This window comes from Gavialis gangeticus, unplaced genomic scaffold (genome assembly GCF_001723915.1).
Source record: "Gavialis gangeticus isolate Ggan-Ray unplaced genomic scaffold, GavGan_comp1, whole genome shotgun sequence".
NCBI lineage: Eukaryota > Metazoa > Chordata > Crocodylia > Gavialidae > Gavialis > Gavialis gangeticus.
In genome coordinates, this window is record NW_017728960.1 from 700,155 (window position 1) to 723,519 (window position 23,365).

Consider the following 23,365-nt stretch of genomic DNA (forward strand, 5'->3'; position numbering starts at 1 on the left):
TTGTTTTTTTGGGAAAATTCTTTTGGGGGGTGGGGGGGGGTTTTCCCCCCCCCCCCCCCCGCTCTTCTCATATAGAAGGTGCTTGGGATGAGATGGGTCGAACTATAATAGTAATAATATAATAGTAATAATCTAACGCTTGGTAACAGGAACCTACCCAAGGGCTGGCATGAATTTTACATTGTATCGCCAGGTTTAAAATCAGGTTAGGTTTAGCTGGGGAGATAACACGCACTGTTATATGAATAGACTGAGTGCGAACTGCAACGTAATCACAGCTTGCAGTTTTCACGGCCCCTTTTCCCAGCTCCCCGCTCCCTTGAGAAATGTTTCCCTGCCTTCAGCTGTCCATTTGGGTGCAGGGAGGACCGAGACATGGGCCAAGGGCTTGCTGGTTGGGATTCTGGGTCTCTTTCATGAAGTCAGGTAGACCAGGTTCTTTGGGTAAATGCGATATCTTTTATTAGATCAACTAAATAGTCGGAAAAATTGTTCTGTGCACGCTTTCAGCCACAAACACCCTTCTTCTTTCATGAAGTCCCGGTGGGCAAAGCACCCCAGTGTGTAGCACAGTCTGCGCTGCTAACAGTCCCAAGTGGTGACGATATAGAAGTGGAAATACAGTTACCGGTACATTTAAAATCATGCCATGGGATTTATATCAGAAAAACCTGTCATTCTCTCAGGGAAGGAGCAAGTTATATCGAGTGGCAAAGATCTGATCTCATCTATGTCCTTTTGGAAACGTACCTAGGGAAAAAACCCCCGAGGCAAGTTAATTCCCTGAGCAGGGGCGTTTCTCCTTGAAAACTCTGCCTTGTCTTTCTAGTGAAACGTCCAGCCAGTCGGATGCCGTAATGCGTTTGTGGCTTTAATCTTCTTTTCGTGAAATGCTGACTCCTCTGGATCTTAGTAACGGATCTGGAGGGCATTAGCCGTTCTTACCAGGCTAATTGTAAATATATATATATTATCCCGTGCTGGCGAGATGGAGGTAAGCTTCTAGCAAGTTTATTTGTCACCATTAGTCTCAGCAGGGTAAAATCCTTATTTATAGCAGATCAAGCCGTGCGGTTCAGTCTATTTCCTTCCTTCATTGTTTGCCTTCAGTTGTGTGCATTCGTTCCTTTATTCAAGCCCCCTGTCAGATCTGCTGCTTAATCCTGCTCTGATCCTGGGCCTGACTTGAAGAGAAGGAAGTTGGAAAGGGGGGGACTGCTTCACATCTCTTTCTTTCCCCGCCACAGAGCTCCTTACCCTGCTCGTACTGAAGCGGGTTAGGCAGTTGCATAGGGCCGTATTCACATCTGGAAGCTGCTATCTTAACCGATTAGTCGTGAACGTGAAATTGATGAAACAGCTGCAATTAGCAACCGTCTTTGTAGCATAATTTGATGCACGCCCCTTCCAGTAACCAGATCTTCCGCTGCCGAATGGCTCCGGGGAGGTCAAACGAGCACGATGCAGATTTACGCCTTCTCAGACTTGGACAAGATCTATGCATCATTTAAAAGAAGCCAGTTCGTGAACCCCAGATCTGTGTCTCGTCGGGCTGCTGAGTTAAAGCTGATGTCTTAGCACTGAAGTCAGCGCCACCAGAGTCTTGCCCTTCACCAAAAAAAAACCTGTAGTCCCCCATTCATTGAGAAATACATCTTCATCACGCAGGATGAGCTACATCAGTGCATTCTCAGATCAGACGTGCACAGAGGGGCTACTTTTTTTAGCGCTTCTTCAAAATCTGAAGCAACATCTGTGCTGACAGAATCCAAACAGTCCTCCTCCATGTATTCTGTCTTTTTTTTTTTTTTTTTAAATGTCGATTTAACCTGGGATTTTTTTTCTGGGTAAATATTTGTCCTAGCGAGTAAGATTCTACTCTAGGACAAGACCTATCGATTTACTGTATCTCTTGAGTTTGTTCTGATTTTAGAATCAAACATTATATCATTTCTTCCCAGCAGTTTAGATTTAGGAGATACCTATCTATCTATCTAGAATTTTATTCAAAGGGCTTCAAACTAAAGATCTGCTTAGGTCCCTTCCGACCCTACATCTGTGAATCTATGAAATATGGTTTGAATGATTCCCCTCCTCCTAGGCAGAACATAGACATAGTTGAAACTGCCAAGAAAAGGTTCTGAAATGTTATTTTAATTCCCAGCCGTTTATTAGCGATGGGGATTGGGTCCTGGAAATGATAGTCACTGTCCACAAAATCCCACTCATGGAGGCACCCCCCCAAACACCTGAATCTTCAAATATAATTTACAAAAAGTCTCCCGTGGAAAAATTCCCGAGCGTATGAAAGAAGGACAAACTTTACTGTGACCAATTTTCTTTCCAGGGGATGTTTCTTATTGCTTCCCATTATCTTGGATCAGGAATATTTGAGGGAAGTTTAGTTGCAGACATCTTTCTGCCAGCCTAGTCTGAAGGGTAATCTCGCTTTCAAGACGTGGCGTGGGAAAAGAGAGAGGAAGCAAAAAGGATCCAGAGTATTTGTTGCTTTCCCGAACTTTCAAACCACTTGATTCTGCTTTTGAGTTGCATCCGTGTTGTTTTGTAGGCGTGAAGGCGCTCGGGGTCTTAACGATACTGCCCGATCTTGAAATACGTTCGTTCCCCTGACCCGTTTCGCAGCATCCCCCACAGACATGGGCTTTTGTTAGGTATTCTAACGATCAGGAGAAATCCCCGTCCTCCACTGAAGCACCTTTGTCCCTTTCCGTGGAAAGGCGGCAAGTAATTTGCTAGCCAGCTCGCTGCTGCTACTCTGTCGTTTAACTGCCCGGTCGAAAGGATTTGCCATCAGGGCGCTCAGTTTGCGGAGGTATTACTAAGCTGCTTTCTAAAGCATCCATCATCCTAGACTGTTTTTACGGACATTAACACTACCGAGCCGATGCAATAATCTACCGCTAACTCCCCTTTTCCGTCAAGGGAGGATGTCAGATAAAGTTGGGCCCCTTATTTCAGGGGTGTTGGTTGTAGCCGCGTTGTTCTAAGGACATAGGCAGACAACGCTCTTTAGGGAAACGTGGTATCTTTTATTAGACTAATAGGCCCCTTATTTAGATTTTATACAGAAAAACAAAAGAGGCGTGTCAGAGGGAAAAGTTTTGTTTTTTTTTCCCCCCTCCCCAAAAATCAAATGCTTTAATGGGATTAATTCTTTTTGTATTTAATACCAGCGAGGAGAGGGCTCCATTCTTCCACCAAATAAATAGTCTGCCCTGGATTTCTCCGGGAGCGAGGGCCAGAAAGTGAGACTTATTTGAATCAAAAGTGAAATCAGTTATCACTGCCCTGAGAAGGCAGCCAAAAGCCGGCCGTTCTTCCTGGCCTAAGTCCTGGAGCCGCTGGAGTTTGCAAAGCACTCGGCAACCTGCATCTCCCACGGAGAAGCCTTTGGGAAAATCCGGATAGCTTGCTTAAACTATTGCAATGGAAACCACGCTGTTTTGAAAGGCTGGCTCCTAAATCACTTTTAATCACCTTGCGGTTGGCGTCTATTTATTTTTCAAGTTCGCTTGTTTGGGTTTGTTTCCTGTAATTAGACACAGTCCATATAAACCTTTGATTCTCAGAAAGCCACCTATTTTCTAAATAATAAAGCGATTACCGCAGGCGATATAAAAATCCATGTTTTTGTGATAACCACTATTTGGTTACCAATTGCCAGACATTAGCAGCAGCACCCTCAAGGCCTGGAAGAGAAGTAGCAGAATCCCCTTTTTTTTTTTTTAATGGAGATCACATATCTTTTTCAGTTCCCAGATCTGTCTGCGTGCTATTATTACTAATAGTCGCTGTATTCCCCTAAATTTACACGGTATTTCGCTGACAAAGAAGGAAGGCACCTTCCTCCTGATGGAAATTTTGTGATCTAAGCAGAGATACAATACTGTTTTTGTTCTCAAAAGCCAAAATAAAATCCCTCCCTTCCCCCCCCCCCGCCCATCACATTACACAGGGCATCAGCACTGATTCTGAGCTCAGAGGCAGCATAAATCTTTTCAAGTCGAGGCAGTTGCTTCAGATTTAGGCTGGGGACCAGGATCAGGATCTGGCCTTCTCCTAATTGGTCCCCAGATTCATCCCTGCTGGGTTATTGAGTCTAATCTTTGCTATTGCAGGCAACCGTATATTTATTTCTCTCTCCTTATTTATTCTTAAAGTGTGCATTTTCTCAGCCAGTGGCTTGCAGCTTGGGCCTTTTAGGTGATGGGTTAGCTGTAGGTGATGGGTTAGCTGGTTAAAGTGTTGCTCCAAACAAATGCGCTTGGGGAGACTTTTGGACTTGCGGAAAGTAGACGGTTAATGAGACCAGAAATTGAACTTGTACGAGTTTGGCTGTGGCAAGCACTGGGTCTAATCAACCTCCCAGGAAGGATGTTAGGCTTAAATCGGTAGTTTTCAACCTGTGGTTTGTGGACCCCTGGGGGCCACAGGCTATGTCTAAGGGGTCTGCGAAAGATGACTGTGATCAACCCAAAGCATGTGAATACCCATAGTTAAAATTCAGATGGGTCTGCACCTCCGTTCAAAATTTTTGGGGGGTCTGCAACTGAAAAAAGGTTGAAATCCACTGGCTTAAATTTTTAGTGCTTGTAAGCTGCCTGGAACTGCTTTGAGATGGAAAGTCCCAGGGGTTTTGGCATCTATAGCCACATAAGCACATACATATATGTACATCCGTGTGTGTGTGTGTGTGTGTGTGTGTGTGTACATATATACCTACATATGCACACACATAAATACCCACCCACACATATATATACAATCATATAAACACACACACATATATACCCATACACATACACATATATATAACCATGCCCACACCTATGCATACACCTCCCACACACATATATACCCATACACACATATACCCATACATCCACATGCACACATATATAACCACACACGTACACACACATATATACCCACACACATACACATTTTTTGCCCACACCCACACACACATATATACCCGTATCTGCATACATGCATATACCTACCCACACACACACACACACATATATATATAATATATATAATATACACACACGCACACACACACCCATGCCCACACTCACACATACACCCCCCCCCACACACACACATACCCACATAGGCATACACATACACATGTGTGTGTATGTGTGTGTATACAGATCAGCCGGTGTGCGGGGCCCCAGCCCTACCGTTTCAGTGGCGCATGAACAAGTGACACCAGCTGCGGTTCTGCTCCGTGTAGAAGTGCGCATGGATGTGCACGCAGGGGACTATTTATAAAATCCCCAATTAGTGAGACTTCAGTAAGGAGGTTGGGTGGGGTGGGGGAGTCCTGTACATGGAGGGGCAGCAGAAAAACCTGTCATTGCGCCAGCAAAATCAACACACTTTGGCTGCGATCGGTTCCGCTGGGTCTTGCAGATTGAGAATTTACAAGGCGATGTCTATGTGTCTGCTTAACAGGGATCAGAAAACACCCCTCCACCCCTCCTAGCACCAGGGGTCTTTGCATCCAGGTGACCCAAACTTCCCAGGCTGCAGCTTGCCCTGGATAAGTCACTGCAGTGCTTTGCTCGCCCCAGCCTCAGCAATCCCATTGATGGGAGCAGAGTGACTTGCAGGAGGAGCTGGGGATGGAGAATCGCTTGTGTTTCCCTTAAACAAAGCCCTACTTTCCCCCCTACCAAGCTTTTGGGGGAGCCGTGCACAGTGTCACCCGACTACACTGTGCGTGGCGGGAGCCCAGAGCCATTTACAGTGAAGCAGGAGAAAAGACTCGGGTTGTTTGCAGCCGATTATGATTCCATATTGTCTCGACACCACTAATTCCATGCCTCGTCTATAGTGTGAATCCTCTATTCCATCCAATTTCAACGGCGTTCAGTGCCTTAGTAACAACGAGCTGGGGGACCGGAGGGGTTGGCTGCAGAGAATCTCTGTTGGGGAAGGGATTTTTGCTGCATACACAGATTTTCTTCTCCCCCCACCTCGGGGACGTGAAAAACAAGGCCAAGGCCTCGCTGCGTTGTTCCCCATCTCATTTCACAGCATTAGGGAGGCGGCTTTAACTCGCGGAAAGGCGCGTTCCAAGACAGCATCGTTAGCGCCGTCGTCAGCCTGAGAGAGGCACGAAGGTCATGTTGCTGGTTGGGTCTGTGACCGCCCCCTGCACCCCGGGGGGGGTGGTAATGCCCAGTCTGTGCCTCAGTTTCCCCTATCACACCAGGGTTGGTCTTTTAGAGAGAGTTGTCGGCTTTCAAGGTGGAAGTTCGGGGTACACTCTTGAGACCAGGGCCCTGTCTGGGCCGGGAAAGCTTGTGATGGAAAACCATCCCTGCCCCTGAGGCTGGGAGAGGGAGACTTAGAGGCAGTGAATGGTGTTGTTTCACTCAAGGAGAGCGGCTCTGTGGTAGCTCGGGCATTCGGCTCCAGTCTCTCCAGCCCCAGGTAAAGGCCTCCCCCACAGCCTTGCACCCAGCCCTGTCTGCAGCAGTCCTGCCCACACTGCCGATCAGGATGTGATGGACTCTCACTTACCCCTATAGAGCCCCCAGACCCATGGCCTTGGTGACACAGGCAGGATCTCACCCCCCTGCAGCCCGGGTGGGGGACGATCTCCCATGAAAAACCTTTGCCGGATACAGACTGGAAGGTCGGGTCTTATATCCCACTGCAAGAATCTCCCGTTGCCCGATCCTCTATGGGCCCCGGGCAAAGCTGGAGGCAAATCAGCCCCGTCTTCATTTACAATGGGCCTTTGCAACGACTGAGATTTGTGCCCATTCAAAGCCACTTTTCCACCACCCAAGTGGCCTTTGGGCTTGTCTATAGGAAGGCCCTGCCTGTTACACTGCTTTGGTTATATTGGTGTAGGTAATGCCTTCATGTGAACACCTGAAAGGCATTGTTCTGGGATAACCCATGTGGACACATGCAGGTTTTGTCCTGGCGTAACTCCAGTGCCACTTCAGGGTGTGATTTTCCTTCTCAGTGCAGCCAAACTGGTACAGACCCTAGTGTAGATGCTGTTATGGGGTAAAGAGGGGCTTTATCCTAGAATTCCCCCTTCCCTCTAGGTTTTATCGGTGTTAGCCTCATAACCCCACTCACTGCAGGCTTGCTGGGCTACTTTGAAACTAGATCAGCACTGCTCTGTGGGTTCGGGGTGACCACAAGTGACCCCTGAATGGATACAACCATGCCAGCAGAAATCCCCAGGATCAGGGCCGTGATACCAGAGAAACCATGTTTGGACCAGTGCAGCCTGTTTTGCTCGTGAGGATGGGAAAAAGCCACATCGGCAAAAAACCCAGGCTTCTTCCTATAGCTCCCATCTGCACTAGGAGTATTTGAATGATAGTGCATATGCTATAAGGCAGGGGCGGGCAAAATGCAGCCCACAGGCCAGATTGGGCTTGCCAAGCCATTCTATCTGGCCTGCAGGGCCCCTAAAAAAATCAGAAAATTAATATTTATCTGCTCCTGGCTACCTGTCAAAGATGAGGTGTGTAGCACGGAAGAAAGGGTTTCACTCAGTGATTCTCAACAGGTGCGAGATCCCTTTAATGCCATCACTGGATCTGCACAACCATAATACCTCCAGCTTGCAGGCCAGATCTAGACCCGTGTCATCAGGCCTTGGGGTCCAGAAATTTAGTGTCGGGGGGTGACGGCAGCATTCATTGCCACTCCTTTGCTGCCAGTCTCCAGACCTGCCAGCCAGATGACACGGCCTTGCGTGGGCAGGGTCAGGACAGCACACAGCTGGATCAGGTGAGGCTGGAGGGGACTGTCCCTGTGCTGGATCTGTCCTACAGACCTAAAAAGGTTGAGCACCACTGATTGAAACCAACAGCGCTATTCCAGAATAACCCTGTGGGCATGTTTGTATTCTGCTAAGACGGCCTTTTATTCAGTCTAATTTATATCGTTCCAAAAGGGAGAAGCTGCCCCCTGAATCCCAGGCTTCGCTGCATACAACCATTGTCATAACTGAACTGGGCCTGTGCATCAGGATGTTGTATCTGCAGCATCTACGAGCCTGGCCCCAGTGAGGATGGCTTGGCTAGGACTGATCCTGCCTCAGGCAGGGGTTTGGACTAGATGTGACCTCTGGAAGTCCCATCCCGACTTCTCTAGTGCAAGAAAGGGCAAAAAACGTTGTGTGTACAAGCGCTCTAGGATTTCTATGATAAGCCAGCTCTGCACAACCTCTCCTAGAGCAAAACAACTGGAAAGCAGACAGGGCTGCTGGTATAATGAGGTAGTAGCTGGGATCTCAGTGCTGGGAACCAGACGGAGCGTAAAGCCCTAGCGGGAAAAATTTTCCTGCGTGGAAAATACCTTGATGGACATGGCAGTCAGGTTCCCCGTTTCTACTTTGGTGGGATCACCACTTTGGCTCAAGCTGCTGGTCAAAGCTCAGGGCTGAGCAGAGAATCAAGTCCCTTGCCCATGTTGCTTGTCCCCCGCATTGGGATAGAAGCAGGGTTCAGCATTTCATGCCATCTTCCTTACTGGCTAGCACTAGTGTTGATTAACCCTGTGTATTCCCAGCTGCAAAACCAGCTGGATTTCTTTAGAGCTCAGAAGCCTAACCTCTGGGCAAGACAGCTGGCCACCATCCATCCATGCCACCTCCCCACCAACGCGGTGACCACCGAGTTTGCTAATTCCCTTTGCCATCTCTCTCTCAGAGCTCTGTCTCGATCGGAGCTGGGGGGACGACTGATTCCTACTGACCCCGCCAAACAAATGAAAATGAAAATAGAGAAGGGAAAAGGGTTTATTGCCACCCACCCACCACCCCTGGAATCTTGCTTTGGTGTAAAGGGAAAAGCCTTTATAGCCTGGCTTGAATTCCTGGCGTTACCTTCATGTTGGCTGAAAATACACGTAGGGCTGCATTTCGGTCCAGTGCGGTTTGGAAGTGAAAACCCAGAACCTGGTGCAATGCGATGCTGGGACTATTGAGGCATTTTGGGTTCTGGGAGGATTTTGCCTTGCAGTCTTTGGCTTGTTGGCCCCACCTTTGCCAATCATCCAGTCAATTATAGTTTGTGTTTTCCAACGAACAAAATATTCCCCGCTCTGGCAGGGTCTGCTTTGAGTGAGCTGTTCATGGCCCTCCCGGCTCCCTGCTGCATTCCTGACCCCCCCAGCACTTGCACAGATACATGGTTCCCTCCCCTTTCCCCCAGACTAACAGCGGTGATTCTCACCTGGGATTCACAGCACCCTGGGGTGCAATGAGATCCTTTTAAGGGTGCCACAGTGAAAACTGAGAGCTGGCCTTCTCAAAGGGGGTGTGGAGTCTAAATAGGTTGAGAACCACTGGCCTGATTCTCCTGATTTACCCTATATCTCATGCAGGTTAGGTTGGGGTCTTGCACTAGCGCGAACGATTGTGCAAGGGGCAGGGCAAGAGGGAGCTCAGCTCTGTGACTTTTCCACGGTCTCAACTCAGGGATCTAATTCTCTTACACCCAAAGGTGGGAGAAAACAAACACGGTGGCCTCTCTGACGGCACCTAGTGAAACCCGGCTGGGTCCGGCAGGCTGTATCTTGGCTGGTAGAGATGGCGGCGTGCAGATCTCACTCCTAGCAGGACACAAACAGAATAGGCACAATAGGATCCCAGTTCTCATCAGAGCCTCTGGATATCTTCCTACCCCCGTTATCCAGCGCCCCACAGCATCTGAGCTCTTCATACTCTTTAGCAGCTGGGGGACTCAGTGCCCCACCTTGAGTGCAGATCTGGGCATGGAGCAAAGACAGGCACGTGCCCAGATTCCTGAGGAAACTGGTCCCAGTGGAGGGCATTGAACCACCGGGTCTGATTAGGATGCAGAGGAAAGATCTTACGGTGCAGAAGAGGTCAGTGCCACCCATGAAGAGACAGGGGTCAGGTGGGACTTGTTCACAATTAAGTCTCTGTTAACGAGTGCCCCAAGCCAGACCCCCAGGGCTCATGCCCCCTCCCCCCCATGATCTGTGCAAGAGGCTGGATCTGTTCTGTACAGGCTCTTATCCGGCCGGAGCCCAGAGCCTTCCAGCCTCTGCAAGACTGATGAACCTCTTGGCTCCCCTTTAGGCGTTGAAAGCAAGCGGCCCAATTCTGCAGAGCGTTTTCCTCTCGAGGAGAACAGCAGGAGCTGCCAGCTGATGAATCCTTTTGAAAAATCTGTTTCCCCCATGCTTTCCCCCCGCTCCCTAATCTCCACCCCTGTCCTGCCCCAAGCCTTTGGCCTCACCAGCTCAGAAATGCCTTGGCTGATTTGTCTAACTCTGGCAGACTGAGAGGAAGCATTTTAGCAGAGCAGGGGAGGGGGAAGGAAAGTAGACAGGGAACAGGTCACGTCCTGGGGCCTTGATTCTGGCAAGGCTGTGAGACGCCTTGTGGTCGTGCTTGCAGAAGCCGTGGCTGTGGGATCGAGCCCACAAAACCCCTTCTTGGCCCCCTGGAATATGGGGGCTGGAGGATGGTGCCGTCACCCCACTCCTGTTTCACCACGACGTTGGGTGGATGTTTGTCAGTTGTGGCCAGGTCCAAAGGCCTGCTGATATGGAGGGTCTTGGGCCTTTAGAGCAGCTTGGGTGGAGGATGTGGTGGACGGACCAAACCTTACTACAGGGTACAAGGTGACAGCTGAATTGGAAGGAGCCGTGTCTAGACTGAGCCCCGGGTGCCTGAGATCCCCTCCCCAGCTCAGCATGGCTTCTGGTCAGCTGTATCTGGGGCTCTGGACAAACGCATGTCAGTGCCTGGCCCCGAGAGCTGCCGGTGCAGGAATGGAGCAAGCCCCCAGGGTTTCAGCCCCTGCTCAGGAGACCAGAGACCCATCCACAGCTAATGGGGATTTGCTCCAGGGACTGAGGACTGGATTAGGCCCCTTTTTTTCCTCTCTTCCCAAGAAACCAACCAGCTCCTGAAGTCCCTTCCCCTTCCCACTCCAAACCTGTCCAACCCTGTGTGTCTAAGGGGAGCCAATCCTTAGCTCAGCAGAGACCCCAAGTGAGATGCCACGGGGCTGAGATGTGGTCCCAGGGCAGCAGGAGAGACAAGGGTATAAGGCAGGGGAGACCGGGGTGGATAATCCTGTACTGGATGGGGAGAGACTGCCCTGCACATGCCCTCAGGCTGGCTAGCACCGGGCACCTGTGCCCCAATGCTCCTGGCTGGAGTGACAGCTCTGTGGGAACTGCAGCTTTGGGTGTGGGCACAGGATGAGTTCCCACGGTCAGGGGCTCCATGCTGTGCCCACAATGCACAAGCAATTTGCCTACATGCTGGGGGCTGTAGGCAAATTGTACTGGGATCTGGACCAGAGTCTGACCCCCAGCAAACTCAGCCTACCCACTGGCTGTCCAATGAGCAGTAATGTCAGGGAGACCTTGACCTTGCAAAACGTTCTTGGTCAAAAGAAAGGATCAGGCCCACAAACCACCCCCGAAGCAGTGTGTTAGAGCACCTTAAGGGAAGGGGGAGTCATTTACTCTAATGTCACAGGTTTGAGGGGACCGAGGATGGGTGGAGTCTGCTCCCCATCACCTGCAAAGGTCCCGGGGCCATGGGGAATCAGGGCATCGTGGCTCCGCTTCTAACCCACTGTGGCTTCTTGCAAGGCCTAATAGTTGCCAGCAAATACAGAAGTCCTGAAATGCAAACTGAACCCTCCAGACAGCTCAGATCAGGAGGGCTGGGAGCGATCAGGAGGAGAATGACTGTTGGGAAGAAGTTAGCCCATGGATGCTCAGTGCCAGCATCACACATAGCAGCTGCCCATTGCTCGGGGTGGGATGCTAGGTCTAATCTAGTCTGGCCATTTCTAACTGGACCGCACAGATTGGCTTCTCTAAGTAACATTATGTTCTGGATCCAGTGATACCAGAAGGTCCCAGGAGCTGAGCAGGCTCTGAGCTTTGAAAAGGAGAAGCTGTGTCCAGGGCCTGTTAGGTGCAGCGACCTGATGAAGCGACATCGAGCTCATGAAAACTCCACCTCCTGTTCAGTTAGCCTAGAAGGTGCGTCTCTACCCTGCTTCTGGGCCAGGTTTGTCAGTTTGCTGGTGATTCAAAATAAAACACAAATGGGGAGGAAAAAAAACCACTCCATTTGTTTCCAGCTGAACCAACCCTGAAACATTCCTGTATTTTTGGCGACTGAAAAATTGGGAAGAAAGAAAACCCATTTTAGATTAAGTCTAAAATGTTTCATTGAATCCAGACCGACATAGAGTCATACAGCAGTGGGGCTGGGAGGGATCTCCACAGGTTATCTAGTCCAATGCAGGATCAGCCCTGCCCAAACCATCTTTCTACATGCATTTAGCACTTTTATTTTTAAGTGATTTCATTTCCCTCCTCCCTGAGGATGTTTCTTGGAGAGAAGCTGCTTTGAATGGAAAGACTGGAACGTTTTGGTTTAAAAAAACCCTGCAACGAGACCTTTGATTTCTCCTTCTTTTGCGCTGGGTGCCCATTTCCCCCCCCACCTGCAAACAAGCAGTTGGGTGAAATGAATGCAACTATGCAAAACAAGACGGTACCGTGAAATTACTATTTCTCACCACCACAGAAACTAGTTTTTAGTCCACAAAAAATATTCCACCCTGCAGAAGTCTCTAGAATGAGGTGTTTCCGAGGCTGGGGGTGGGATGACTTTCTCCAGAGGCTGTTTCTTCATCGATTCCCTCTCTCTCTCCATTGGTTACTGGCAGCTTTGCCTAGAGGTGGAGAATCTCAGAGCCCTGATCGTGCCAATGCCATCACACCGTGGTCACCAATCCATCTGCCCCATTGGTTTCTTCTTTCCCTTGCTCTCATTCCTATGCTTTCTTTTCCTGAAGGCTGGGAACATATGTACACGCCACATTTTTTGCCCTGTCATGCGCTGCAACTGCATGCCTGTTTGCACAAGCACAATTTCCCGATGCTTTAAAAGTCCTTCTTAGCTCTGGGTCCTGTTTCTCTGCATTACACATCTCCAGCACAATATTAAAATGAAGGACCTCGGTCTCTCTTGACTTTAGTTCTTCTAGACCCAGGCATGCCAATGAGCTGATCCTTCCCCAGCCCAGTTCTTTCTGGAGGGGCCCCGGTGGTGTCAGAAAGGTGCATTGGTAGGAGGGCTGATGCCACGAGAGCATCCCTTGGAGCCTGACATCGCTTAAGGTAGAAGTCCCAGCTCCATCCATAAGGGGGCAACCTCCTGGGTGGGCCCACCAATTGGGAGACAGCCTTGCCTTAGCCCCGCCCCCAGCGCACACACCCTCCCATGACTCCATGCTTTCTTTTGGCCTGATCCTATGTGTGTGTGTGTCTCTCTCTCTCTCCTCTCCCCCCTGGACCAGCCGTACAGCGGGGCCGCATGGCTCATACACAAAACAGCCCTGGCCAGTACCCGCTGAACAACGGGGACCCCTACAATGGCCACTCCTACCTGACGGGCTTCATCTCCCTGCTGCTGCGGGCTGAGCCCTACCCCACCTCCCGCTACGGCGCCCAGTGCCTGCAGCCCAACAACATCATGGGCATTGAGAACATCTGTGAGCTGGCTGCCCGCCTCCTCTTCAGCGCCATCGAGTGGGCCAAGAACATCCCCTTCTTCCCCGACTTCCAGCTCGCCGACCAGGTGTCCCTGCTGCGCATGACCTGGAGCGAGCTTTTCGTCCTCAACGCCGCCCAGTGCTCCATGCCCCTCCATGTGGCCCCGCTCCTGGCAGCCGCCGGCCTCCATGCCTCACCCATGTCGGCCGACCGGGTGGTGGCCTTCATGGACCACATCCGGGTCTTCCAGGAGCAGGTGGAGAAGCTCAAGGCCCTGCACGTCGACTCTGCCGAGTACTCCTGCCTAAAGGCCATTGCCCTCTTCACGCCAGGTGAGGCGGGGTGTGGGGGGCAGAGTGAGGGTGGGCCTGCACCTTATTGGTGGCTCCTGGGTGAGGCCATTGCTTTGTGTAGGGCAGGTGAGTCAGGCCGAGGAGTGGGACTAAAGCAGGGCTGTCCCTCATTGGTGGCTTTTGGTTGAGGTCATTGTTTTGCTCATGTCAAGTTAGTTGGACTGGGGGGGTGGGGCTAAAGTAGGTCCATCCGTCATTGGTGGCTTTTGTTTGAGGTCATTGCTTTGCTCATGTCAAGTGAGTTGGGCCAGGGGGTGGGGCTAAAGTAGGTCCGTCCCTCATTGGTGGTTTTTGGTTGAGGTCATTGCTTTGCTCACGTCAAGTGAGTCAAGCCAAGGGGCAGAGCTAGCGTGGGTCTTTCTTTCATTGGTGGCTCTTGGTGGAAATCATTGCTTCCCTCATACCAGGTGTGTCAGGCCGGGGGCAGGGCTAAGGCAGGCCTGTTTCTCATTGGTGGCTCTTGGTTGAGGTCGTTGCTGTGCAGGTGAATCATGCCAAGGGGTGGGGCTGGGGGCAGAGCTACAGGCAGGTGTCCCCCCCCACCCCCATGGCCCAGCCTGGCCCTGAGGCCACTGGGAGGTCGGGCCAAGCTCCTGGGTCCTGTGGGGCAGGTCAGGAGGGTCAGGGGATGGGGAAGGAGCCTGGCCTTCCCCACCCCCCTCAGCAGCTCCAGAACAGAGCAGGGATCCAGCGATTCCACATCCCCGAAAGACCCTGGAGACCTCTGATCCCAGTGACCCCACAGTCCTGAAGGGGTGGGAGTGGGTAACACGCTCCTTGCCAAGACAGGTAGAGACATTTCCCATTGGAAGGGATCCCAGGGGCACCACCAGTGCTACAGTGGATCTCTGGGTTGATCTGTTGAGGATCCTCTGTCTTCCCAAGCTCTTATCTGGCCCCCTGAGCCCCTCCGAGAATCGCCCAGCGCTTTAAGGCATTAAAGCATCCATTCACATGCCTAACTGTAAACTGCATCCCACAATTTCCAAAAAGGCACCTGATTTTCCAGTAAATCAAAAAAGAAGGGAAAATATTTGATCCTTTTTATTTTTCATTTGGGAGAATTCTCATTCTCTCCATTCCTTGTTTCGTAGAGATGGGGGAAAATACAAGGAACACCCCCCGCCCCCCAATTGTTTTATTTCATTGAAAAACAGGCAACTGTCCCCATCCCACCTCATCAAGTGTTCAAAGAAAGCACTGGGAGGGAGTTTTTTTAATCCCATTGTTTCACTTGATGTAGTCAGAGCGGTGGTGTTCGCTTAGACGGGCACAGGCCAGCAGAGGTACCTGTGTCTGGGTGGTATCCTGGCCTATGGCATGTGTATGGGACTAGCCTGCTGAAGAATCACCCCTCTACACTGCTGATTTCCTGCAAAAATATCAGTGAATAGAGCCAGGTTAGGGGAAAACAGGCACTGCGGCATGTCTGATGGGAGGTTAACAAGCCCCGGCTGCGAAAGAACAAGGCAGGAAAATCGATTTCTGAACAGAAGGACTCTTCCATTTCCCACAGTGAGTGGGAAAACTGATCTGGAAGAAGAAGCAGTGCTTGGATTGTGCGTTTTAAAGGTGGTGGTGATTGGGGATGAAGGGTTTCTGCAGGGGTTGGATAATTTAGTGGCATTTCAGCTGGAGCCGATTAGGGAAACTATGGGGGTTTCTCTGCAAAGTTTTGATGTTTTTAGTGGAAGATCAGAACATTTAGACAAACCTTCTTAGTTACTCACATATTCTGTTTTTACCGTAGCCAGAATTTTCACACACACACACTTAATCAAACGCCTGACTTTCAAGGGAAACATTTCTAACCCATCTGAGCACCAAAAACGTGCTGTGTACAAATACTCTTTGACTCTTCAAAGAGGGACTCTCGCAAGTGACATTCCCTGCACTAAAAGAAGTATAAATCCACAGCCCCCGTCAGGTAGATTTCTCCCATCATACTTCTTGCCAGATTTATCTATTGCCAAAGTATTATTAAAAGGAATAGGAATATTAAAAGCCATACAAATGTAACAAAAACACCGTTAAAAACAGACCACTTTGTTTTAGGGGTTACTCATTATACCTGAGCTCATCAAGGCTAAAGGAATTTTTTCACAGAGCTGCGTGTGTGTGTATGCGTGTGTAATATAAATATGTATGTGTGTGTCTGTGTAGATTATATATATCTACATACATACACATACTAGATAGGTGGTATCTACATACACACACATATGTGTGTATAGATTATTATAATCTGTGTGTGTGTGTGTAGATAGACTGATTTTATACATATCTACATACACACGTGTATGTAGATAGATTAATATAATCTATCTGTGTGTGTATATATATAAAATCTATCTACATACACACACACACAGATTATAATAATCTATACACGCATATGTGTGTGTATGTAGATACCACCTATCTAGTATGTGTATGTATGTAGATATATATAATCTACACGTGTGTGTGTGTGTGTAGCTAGATAGATAATATATATTTATATGAGAGAGAGGTGAATATTTTATTTGCCAAAAGTATATAGTTTTGAAGGATAACATTATTAATCAATTACCTTTGGATGAAAAAAATAATTTCACAAAAGCCCAAAGGCTTCTTTTCAGCATTTTTAAATGGCACATTTGATTGTGCTACTTCAAAAACAACATTTTTACTAAAAAAAACCTGAAAACCTTCACCATTCATCTTAAAAATAAGGTTAAAAAATGGAGGGGGAAGCCCATTAAAAATTAACAAAAGCATTTATTTATTTATTCATTTATTTATATATTGTGGGGGTGTTGATTCAATTCATATCGACTTTTCTCTTTCAGTTCATCCAGAAAATGGAAATGTTTTTATTCCCAAGTGATCTGAAAAGAAAAGGAAAGAGGAAAAAAAAAAACTTTTGCTATTTTAGTTTTGTTCGATAAAACAAAAAAACAGATTATTCTCCCAGCCCCTTTCCTCAGCTCTTGACCACACAGGTGGGAAAAAGAGAATCAGACTTCATTTCGCACTTGAGAGAGAGGCAGGAGTACGAGACATCAGACAAATTGGCAAACTTGCTAATTGCGCTCTTTACTGAGTAATTTATCTCAGTGTAGGCTATGATGAAGACTTCTGCACAGAAAAGTTACACTGTGTTTAAATATATATATAAAGGTTTACATAGGTTATAAAGGTTTACCTTATACAGTTCATACTGTATATATATCTATATTGATATAGATATAGATGTATATAGTACAAGCTATATAGGGTATATCTATATAGATAATACAGATATAGATATACCTTATATAGATAAAACTATATAAGGTATATACATATAGATGTTTATAGTACAAGCTGTATATGGTATATCTATATAGATAACACAGATATAGGTATATCTTATATAGATACATCTATAGATATACCTTATATAGCTACATCTATATAGGGGTTATAGCTATAGATATAGATAGTATGAGCTGTATACGGTAAACCTTTGTAACAGCATGTTTCGGAGGGGATTTAGGCTACATTAAATAGAGCCTATTCCTGTAAACAAATTAAGAGCCACAAATTATATCAAATTAAGGCTATAGTGGGGTAATCAGACCAGGATAATTTACCAGTGTGGACAAGCCTTCTCTTGGCTTCTCCAAGGAGGTAACATCACTGCTGAGAGGCACAAGCCTTCTGTGGGGTAAAGGAGTGGGTTACAGCTCAGGAGACCCAGCGAGATGTCCCAGCTCTGCTACTTACTCGTTGTTACCCAAAACAAATCTCCGGTGCCTTGTGTGGCTCATAGAGGGCTCTTGTACACAATATGTATTATTTAGATCCACGTTACAAAACGGCACCAAAAATTGCCATTTTGCTAGGTTAGTTGCATGTGAAAAGACTATATGGTCCTGGAGGCAACGATTCTCTCTCACCATGGGTCTGTCCAGCGCCTGAGTGCAAGCTCACAGCCCCAGCCTCAAAATGCTACAAATCCAACTCAAAACCATTGCTACAATCTGCATTGTCGATTTTGCACAATAAAGGTAGGGCACTTCGACGTGACCAGGCAAACAAAATATATCAGCATCACCAGAAAACTCCAAGTCCATTGCTTTCTTCCCAGATATTTAAAATCAAGTCCATTTTTTTTCAATTTATTTTGAAGAAGCATTTTAATAAAAATTAAAGACTTATCAAAATACGAATAAAACGAAACCCCCAGATCTAGATGATCAACATATTTTGTTAAAGCCCGATACAAATCCGGCTAAAAGAGGTCATCAAGAAAAACGTTGCTAGTCCTTTCCAGTGACGTTTGTTTTGTACTTTTCAAGAACAATGTCATTATGTATGATATTTTTTGGGGGGGGAAAGGGGTGAAGGAGGCAGAACTGGTTGTTTTTTATCCTTTCGGCTGGAAAATCCCGACCCATTGAACTGGCAAATGGCAGAAGAAAGTTTTATATATAAAAAAGGAGCTAATTAACCTTTCATCTTCTATGCCATTTTGCTTGTCAAGATTTTCAGTCCAGCCACAGAACAGGCCTTATTAGTAAAACTGGCAATAATCCCCCAAAAAACAAAATATGAAAATTTCTCTATCGCTGGTTCACACTTACCCCCCTCAAATTTCTAGTCTCACAAGAGGATTTTATCAAGTATCAGCAAATATTCCACCCAGCACTGGATTTTCCTGAAGCTGCTCCTTTTTCCGTCTTAACTGTTCAATCCCCAAATTAAAACAACAGCACAGCAGAGCAAATCTGGGGATTTGATGACGGCTCTCAACATTGCTGTCATTTATCCTAACCCTCCAGACCCTGGTTGTTTAAGGAGACCATTAGAAATGCAGCTTTTTATTCTTATTTTTTTTAAATCTTAGCTCTTTGGGCACCAGGAAAAAAAATCTATGAAAACAGGATGCCGAAAGGGCAGGGAAAATAAAGAACCCCAAATTAATTGTTTTAAGACATCTTGATGGTATGCTAATTTCTGGCCCTTTTTAACAGGGTGAACTCAGGAATACATAGGCTAGTTGACAGTGTCATGTCTCTGTCATGTACAAGCGCCCTAGATGGATAGCTCGCAGCTTTTTCAGACCCACATCCCGCCTCAGAAGATCCCAGCTCTTAGTTTTCCACTCGTTTTTTGACTCCCAAAGAATAACAGAGTGATTCCTCTGTTGCAAAGCAGAGCAGGGTTTGACGCTCTGAATTCCTACTAGAAATCTCTGGGGTTGTCTCGAGGTTCGTTGTAGGTGCTAGCACACCTCACCGTGCTAGCAGCGCGCGACACCCTTACAAGGGTCCCGTGGCACCCTGGTTGAGCATCGCTGGGCTATACAGCCACAGTGCAAAACCAAAGCCACCAAAGCAGGCCCAGAGTGCAGAGTTCAAAGCCTCATCTCCATGGATTGGGCTGTGAGCAGTGTCTGGGCCTGAAATTAAAATTTCTTTTCATCCTTTCCCTGTCTCAGAAACCTGGAGTCTCTTAGGCATCAGGAAATGCCCACAGCCTGCTTTGTTCTCGGTGGAAACTGCTGGCTGAGAGCGCTAGGGAACGTAGGTACCAAGATGGGCCGCAGACAGTGCCATGGAGGCGCCTCGTCCAGCCCTCGCCCTGCTTCTTGGGTCATCATTTGTGTTAATTAAAGACCCATTTGTAGTGAAAGGGCCCCAGGGCTGTTCTGGCTGGCAGGGGTCTGGTGCGATGGGGCAGGTGGGTAGAGACTTGGCAGGGTATTAGGGTACCCCTGTGAGCCACTCTCCTTAACCTCTGTTCAGGTCGAAGTCCCCTGCTCCGATTAGGGACAGGAAGCTGGCACGGGTCAGGAGAGGCCAGGCCTGGCCGAATGACTGATAGGGCTGTTCTGGTCCTATTCTCCAACAGGATCTCATGATTCATCCCCAACATCGTGGCTACAAAGCAGCTTGTCTGAGCAGAGCCCAGACACCCCCCAGCCCCAGGACCCCTGGGTAAAGAGCAGAGAGACCTGCGGGGACTAATATGTCACCTGCAGTGCTTGACTCCCACAATTTGGGTGTAAAAGGGGCCAATTGCATGTTGGCCTCACCTTTAAATGCAGGGAAACTGAGGCACAGCAGGGGAGAATGATTTCTATTAGTCCAGGAGAATGTGGGATCAGAACCCAGGCGTCCTGGTTTTTAGGCCCCCTCAGGCCTTTGCAGTACGTGGCCATCCCATGCCAGCTCCAAATCTAGAAGGCAAAGGAGCAGGAACCCCAATTGTATTATTACCGTACTCTCTCACATATAGCATGCACTCCCCCACCCCCAACCCAGCTGCTATAAACTGGGCTGCGCATTATAGGCTGGTAAATACGGTGAAGGCAATTTCTGCCACTTCAGCTTTGGCTGGGGGAGAGCACAGGATTGGGGAAGAGCCCCATGTTTTGGTCACGGGGACCCAAACATGAGGCAGGCTGGGCTCCCTGGCTGCTGCTCCTCAGTTACTACAAGGAGAGAGATCGTCTTCGTGCTGCCTTTCAAAAACCAGGTCCGTGCCTTATTCCAGAGCACATTGTAGGCAGGAAAATATGGTATTATTATTTTTGAATCCCAGGGGTTTTAAGCCTGGCTCGCAGCTGGAGGAGGGGCAGGCTCAGAGCATTTAGGGACCCGGCGGTGGCTGCCCCAGGGGAGCAAAGACACCTCCCAAAGACGTCATGAAGGCACAGAAAGATCCTGGGAACGGGGAAGTGCTGGAAGGAGCCGGACAGGGAAGGGCAGATCTGGTCTTATAAGAGGGGACGTCTGGGGACATCCTGGACATGACTGCAACCAAGCCTTCATTGAGCTGCGCTGCCATCCCCCGTGGCTGGGAGTCCTCCAGAGCTGCCCCGTACAGCGCCTGGTGCTAGGGAGCCCGGCTCCCGCATGCGGAGCACCCAAGGCACTGCCCCATGCTCCAGTTCCCCTTCCTTGTTCTTGCTCCAGTTTGTTTAATTGGCAAAGTCCTGCAGAGCGGGGTCCGATTTCCTGCAGGAGAACCTGTAGGAATGAGTTGAAATAGAGAGAACGGGGCCGATTCTCCTTGCCCTGGCCCAGGCCCCTCGGTGGCCCGGCCTGCTGTATGGGCATAGGAGCCAGCCACACCAGGCCCATTCTTTGAGCCTGGGGCTAAGTGTTGGTGTAACAACCCTGCCTTGTTGGTGTCGGTGTAACAGCCCTCTTGGATCAGCCAGCCAAATGTTGGCCACTGCTAGGGTGGAAGGTGGTGGGGTGGCCTCAGCACAGGAAGCCCCTGCAGAAGTGCAGGGGGAGAGCAGCCCCCCATGTAGCCAGCTGCAGAGAAACAGAGGGGTGAGATGCAGTCAGGTTCGAAACAGGGATTTCTTAGCTCAGCTGACTTTGGGGGGACCTCCTGGAAAAGAAACAGGCCAAAACGTCCAGTTCCCCCAGAACAACGCAGGAGAAACCTCATCCGGGGATGCGCCCCAGCCCTGGTGGATGCTGTGGGGACCTAGGGCTGCAGCCATGGCTGGGGAGGGTTATCCAGCTGCAGCTCGAGCAGCAGGGCAGACTCCCATGGAAAGGCCAAATGACCCTGCGGGGCACAGAGGTGGCCGAGGTCAGGAGCGACTGTGCCTGGCATGAAGCAAACCTCTTCCCCGATCAAAAGGAAGCTGAAATAGGGAGGCAGAGGAGCCAGGACACCTGGGCTCTGTTGCTAGCACCCAGTGTATAGTCAGGGTGGGAGGCTGGGAGCCAGGACAACTGGGTTCTTCTAGTACCAGGTAAGGAGTGTGATCCAATGGTTAGAGCAGGGAGTCAGGACTCCCGGGTACATTTTCACAGTAAACCAGCACATGGTTCAGTGGCTAGAGAAGGATGAGGGAGCAGGGCAGGGGGAGTCGGGACTCTCGGGGTCTTTTTCTGGCACCAGGCAAGAGTACAGTCCAGTGGTTAGAGTAGAGAGGCAGGACTCCTGCGGTCTTTTCCTACCACCCTGCACGTGGGTCAGTGGCTGGGGAAGGAGGGTGAGAGGTACCGGCAGGACTCCTGGGTCCTCTTCCTGGTGCCAGGAGGGAGCACAGTGCAGCGGTTAGAGGAGAGGCAGGACTCCTGGGTCCTCTTCCTGGTGCCAGGCAGGAACACGATTTTGTAGCTGGGGGGGTCTTTGGGGACAGTCTCCCATCTCCTCGTGCAGCCCCAGAGATCCCCCTGCACAAGGTCGCGTCCCCTCACCCCGCTCTGCTGTGCTGTCCCCGCAGACGCCATGGGGCTGTCAGACCTGGGCCACGTGGAGAGCGTCCAGGAGAAGTCGCAGTGCGCGCTGGAGGAGTACGTCCGCATCCAGTACCCGAGCCAGCCCAGCCGCTTCGGCCGCCTGCTGCTGCGCCTGCCCTCCCTGCGCATCGTCTCGGCTCCTGTCATCGAGCAGCTCTTCTTTGTCCGCCTCGTGGGCAAGACCCCCATCGAGACCCTCATCCGGGACATGCTGCTCTCCGGCTCCAGCTTCAACTGGCCGTACATCCCCATGCAGTGAGGGGGAGCCCCGGCCCCTTCTTGATACCCGTTCCCTCCGGCCTGGGGCAGGAGGGGACACAGTGATGCCCTGGCCGGCGGTTGGAGGACTCACAGCCGGACAGTGCCTGGGGCACGGCCTCCGGGGAGCAGAACTGATGCTGGAGAGGAGGGGTGCTGAGTCTTAAAGGACCCCCCTGTCTGGCTCCAAGGGGCTGGCATAACCCCCTCGGCCTGCCCAGGTCCCCGTTGCGTGGAAACCCTGCCGCCGCCTGCATCCTTCGCTTCTGTTTGCTCTGTGTGCCCAAGCATCTGTTCCCCTCTCCCCCTCCCCATGCAGCCGCCGCATCCGACACCCCCTTCTCCGTGCAGCTGAGACCCCCGCGGGGAGTGGGCACCAGCTCCAGCTCCTCCATCCCCCGTCTCTCTCGCCAACTGCATGGTTGGCAGCTGAGAACAGAGAACTCGTTACCCGAGTGGCCTTGATCATGGGACAAAGTTGATTTTTTTTGTTTGTTTGTTTGGTTTTGGGGTGTCCATCAAAAAAAGGGGGAGGGTCTGGACTGGAGAGAAGAGACTCCCCCCTCAATAAACCAGTCGTTGCCTGTGGGGGGGTTGGGGGGGAGAGGGGGCTGGGATGGACACGGCCCCGGGAGCGTGGACTATTTATAAAATAAAATAAACCTCTATTCTATGCGACTTCTGTTGAAATGAATGTGTATATCCCTCCCCCCCCCGCACCCTCTTTTTTAAGGCCCTCCCTTATTGTTTGTGAAGAGCCGTGGCTGTGACTCGTGGATTTTGCAGGGGGAAACAAAGCCCCCTCTGCCCCCCCTCGTTGGCGTTATCATTAAAATGACGATTGTTGAACTGGGTCCAGGTTTCCTTCTTCGCGCTGGAACGCCCCGGGGCTCGGCACGCTAGGCCGTCTGCGCCGGGAGTGGACAGATGGGCCGGAGAACGGGC

General features: G+C 49.7%; 1 protein-coding gene across 1 annotated transcript in view; it reads left to right on the top strand.

Annotated features, from left to right (window-relative positions):
• LOC109297236 (nuclear receptor subfamily 2 group F member 5) overlaps positions 1–23,273 on the top strand; it is a 29,940-nt gene extending 6,667 nt beyond the window's left edge. Inside the window, exons 2-3 of the mRNA XM_019516917.1 lie at positions 13,374–13,901; positions 22,147–23,273. Coding sequence (XP_019372462.1) covers positions 13,391–13,901; positions 22,147–22,421 — 786 coding nt within the window. The 5' untranslated portion in view covers positions 13,374–13,390 and the 3' untranslated portion in view covers positions 22,422–23,273. The remainder of the gene's footprint in view (positions 1–13,373; positions 13,902–22,146) is intronic.
• Positions 23,274–23,365: the final 92 nt, after the last annotated feature.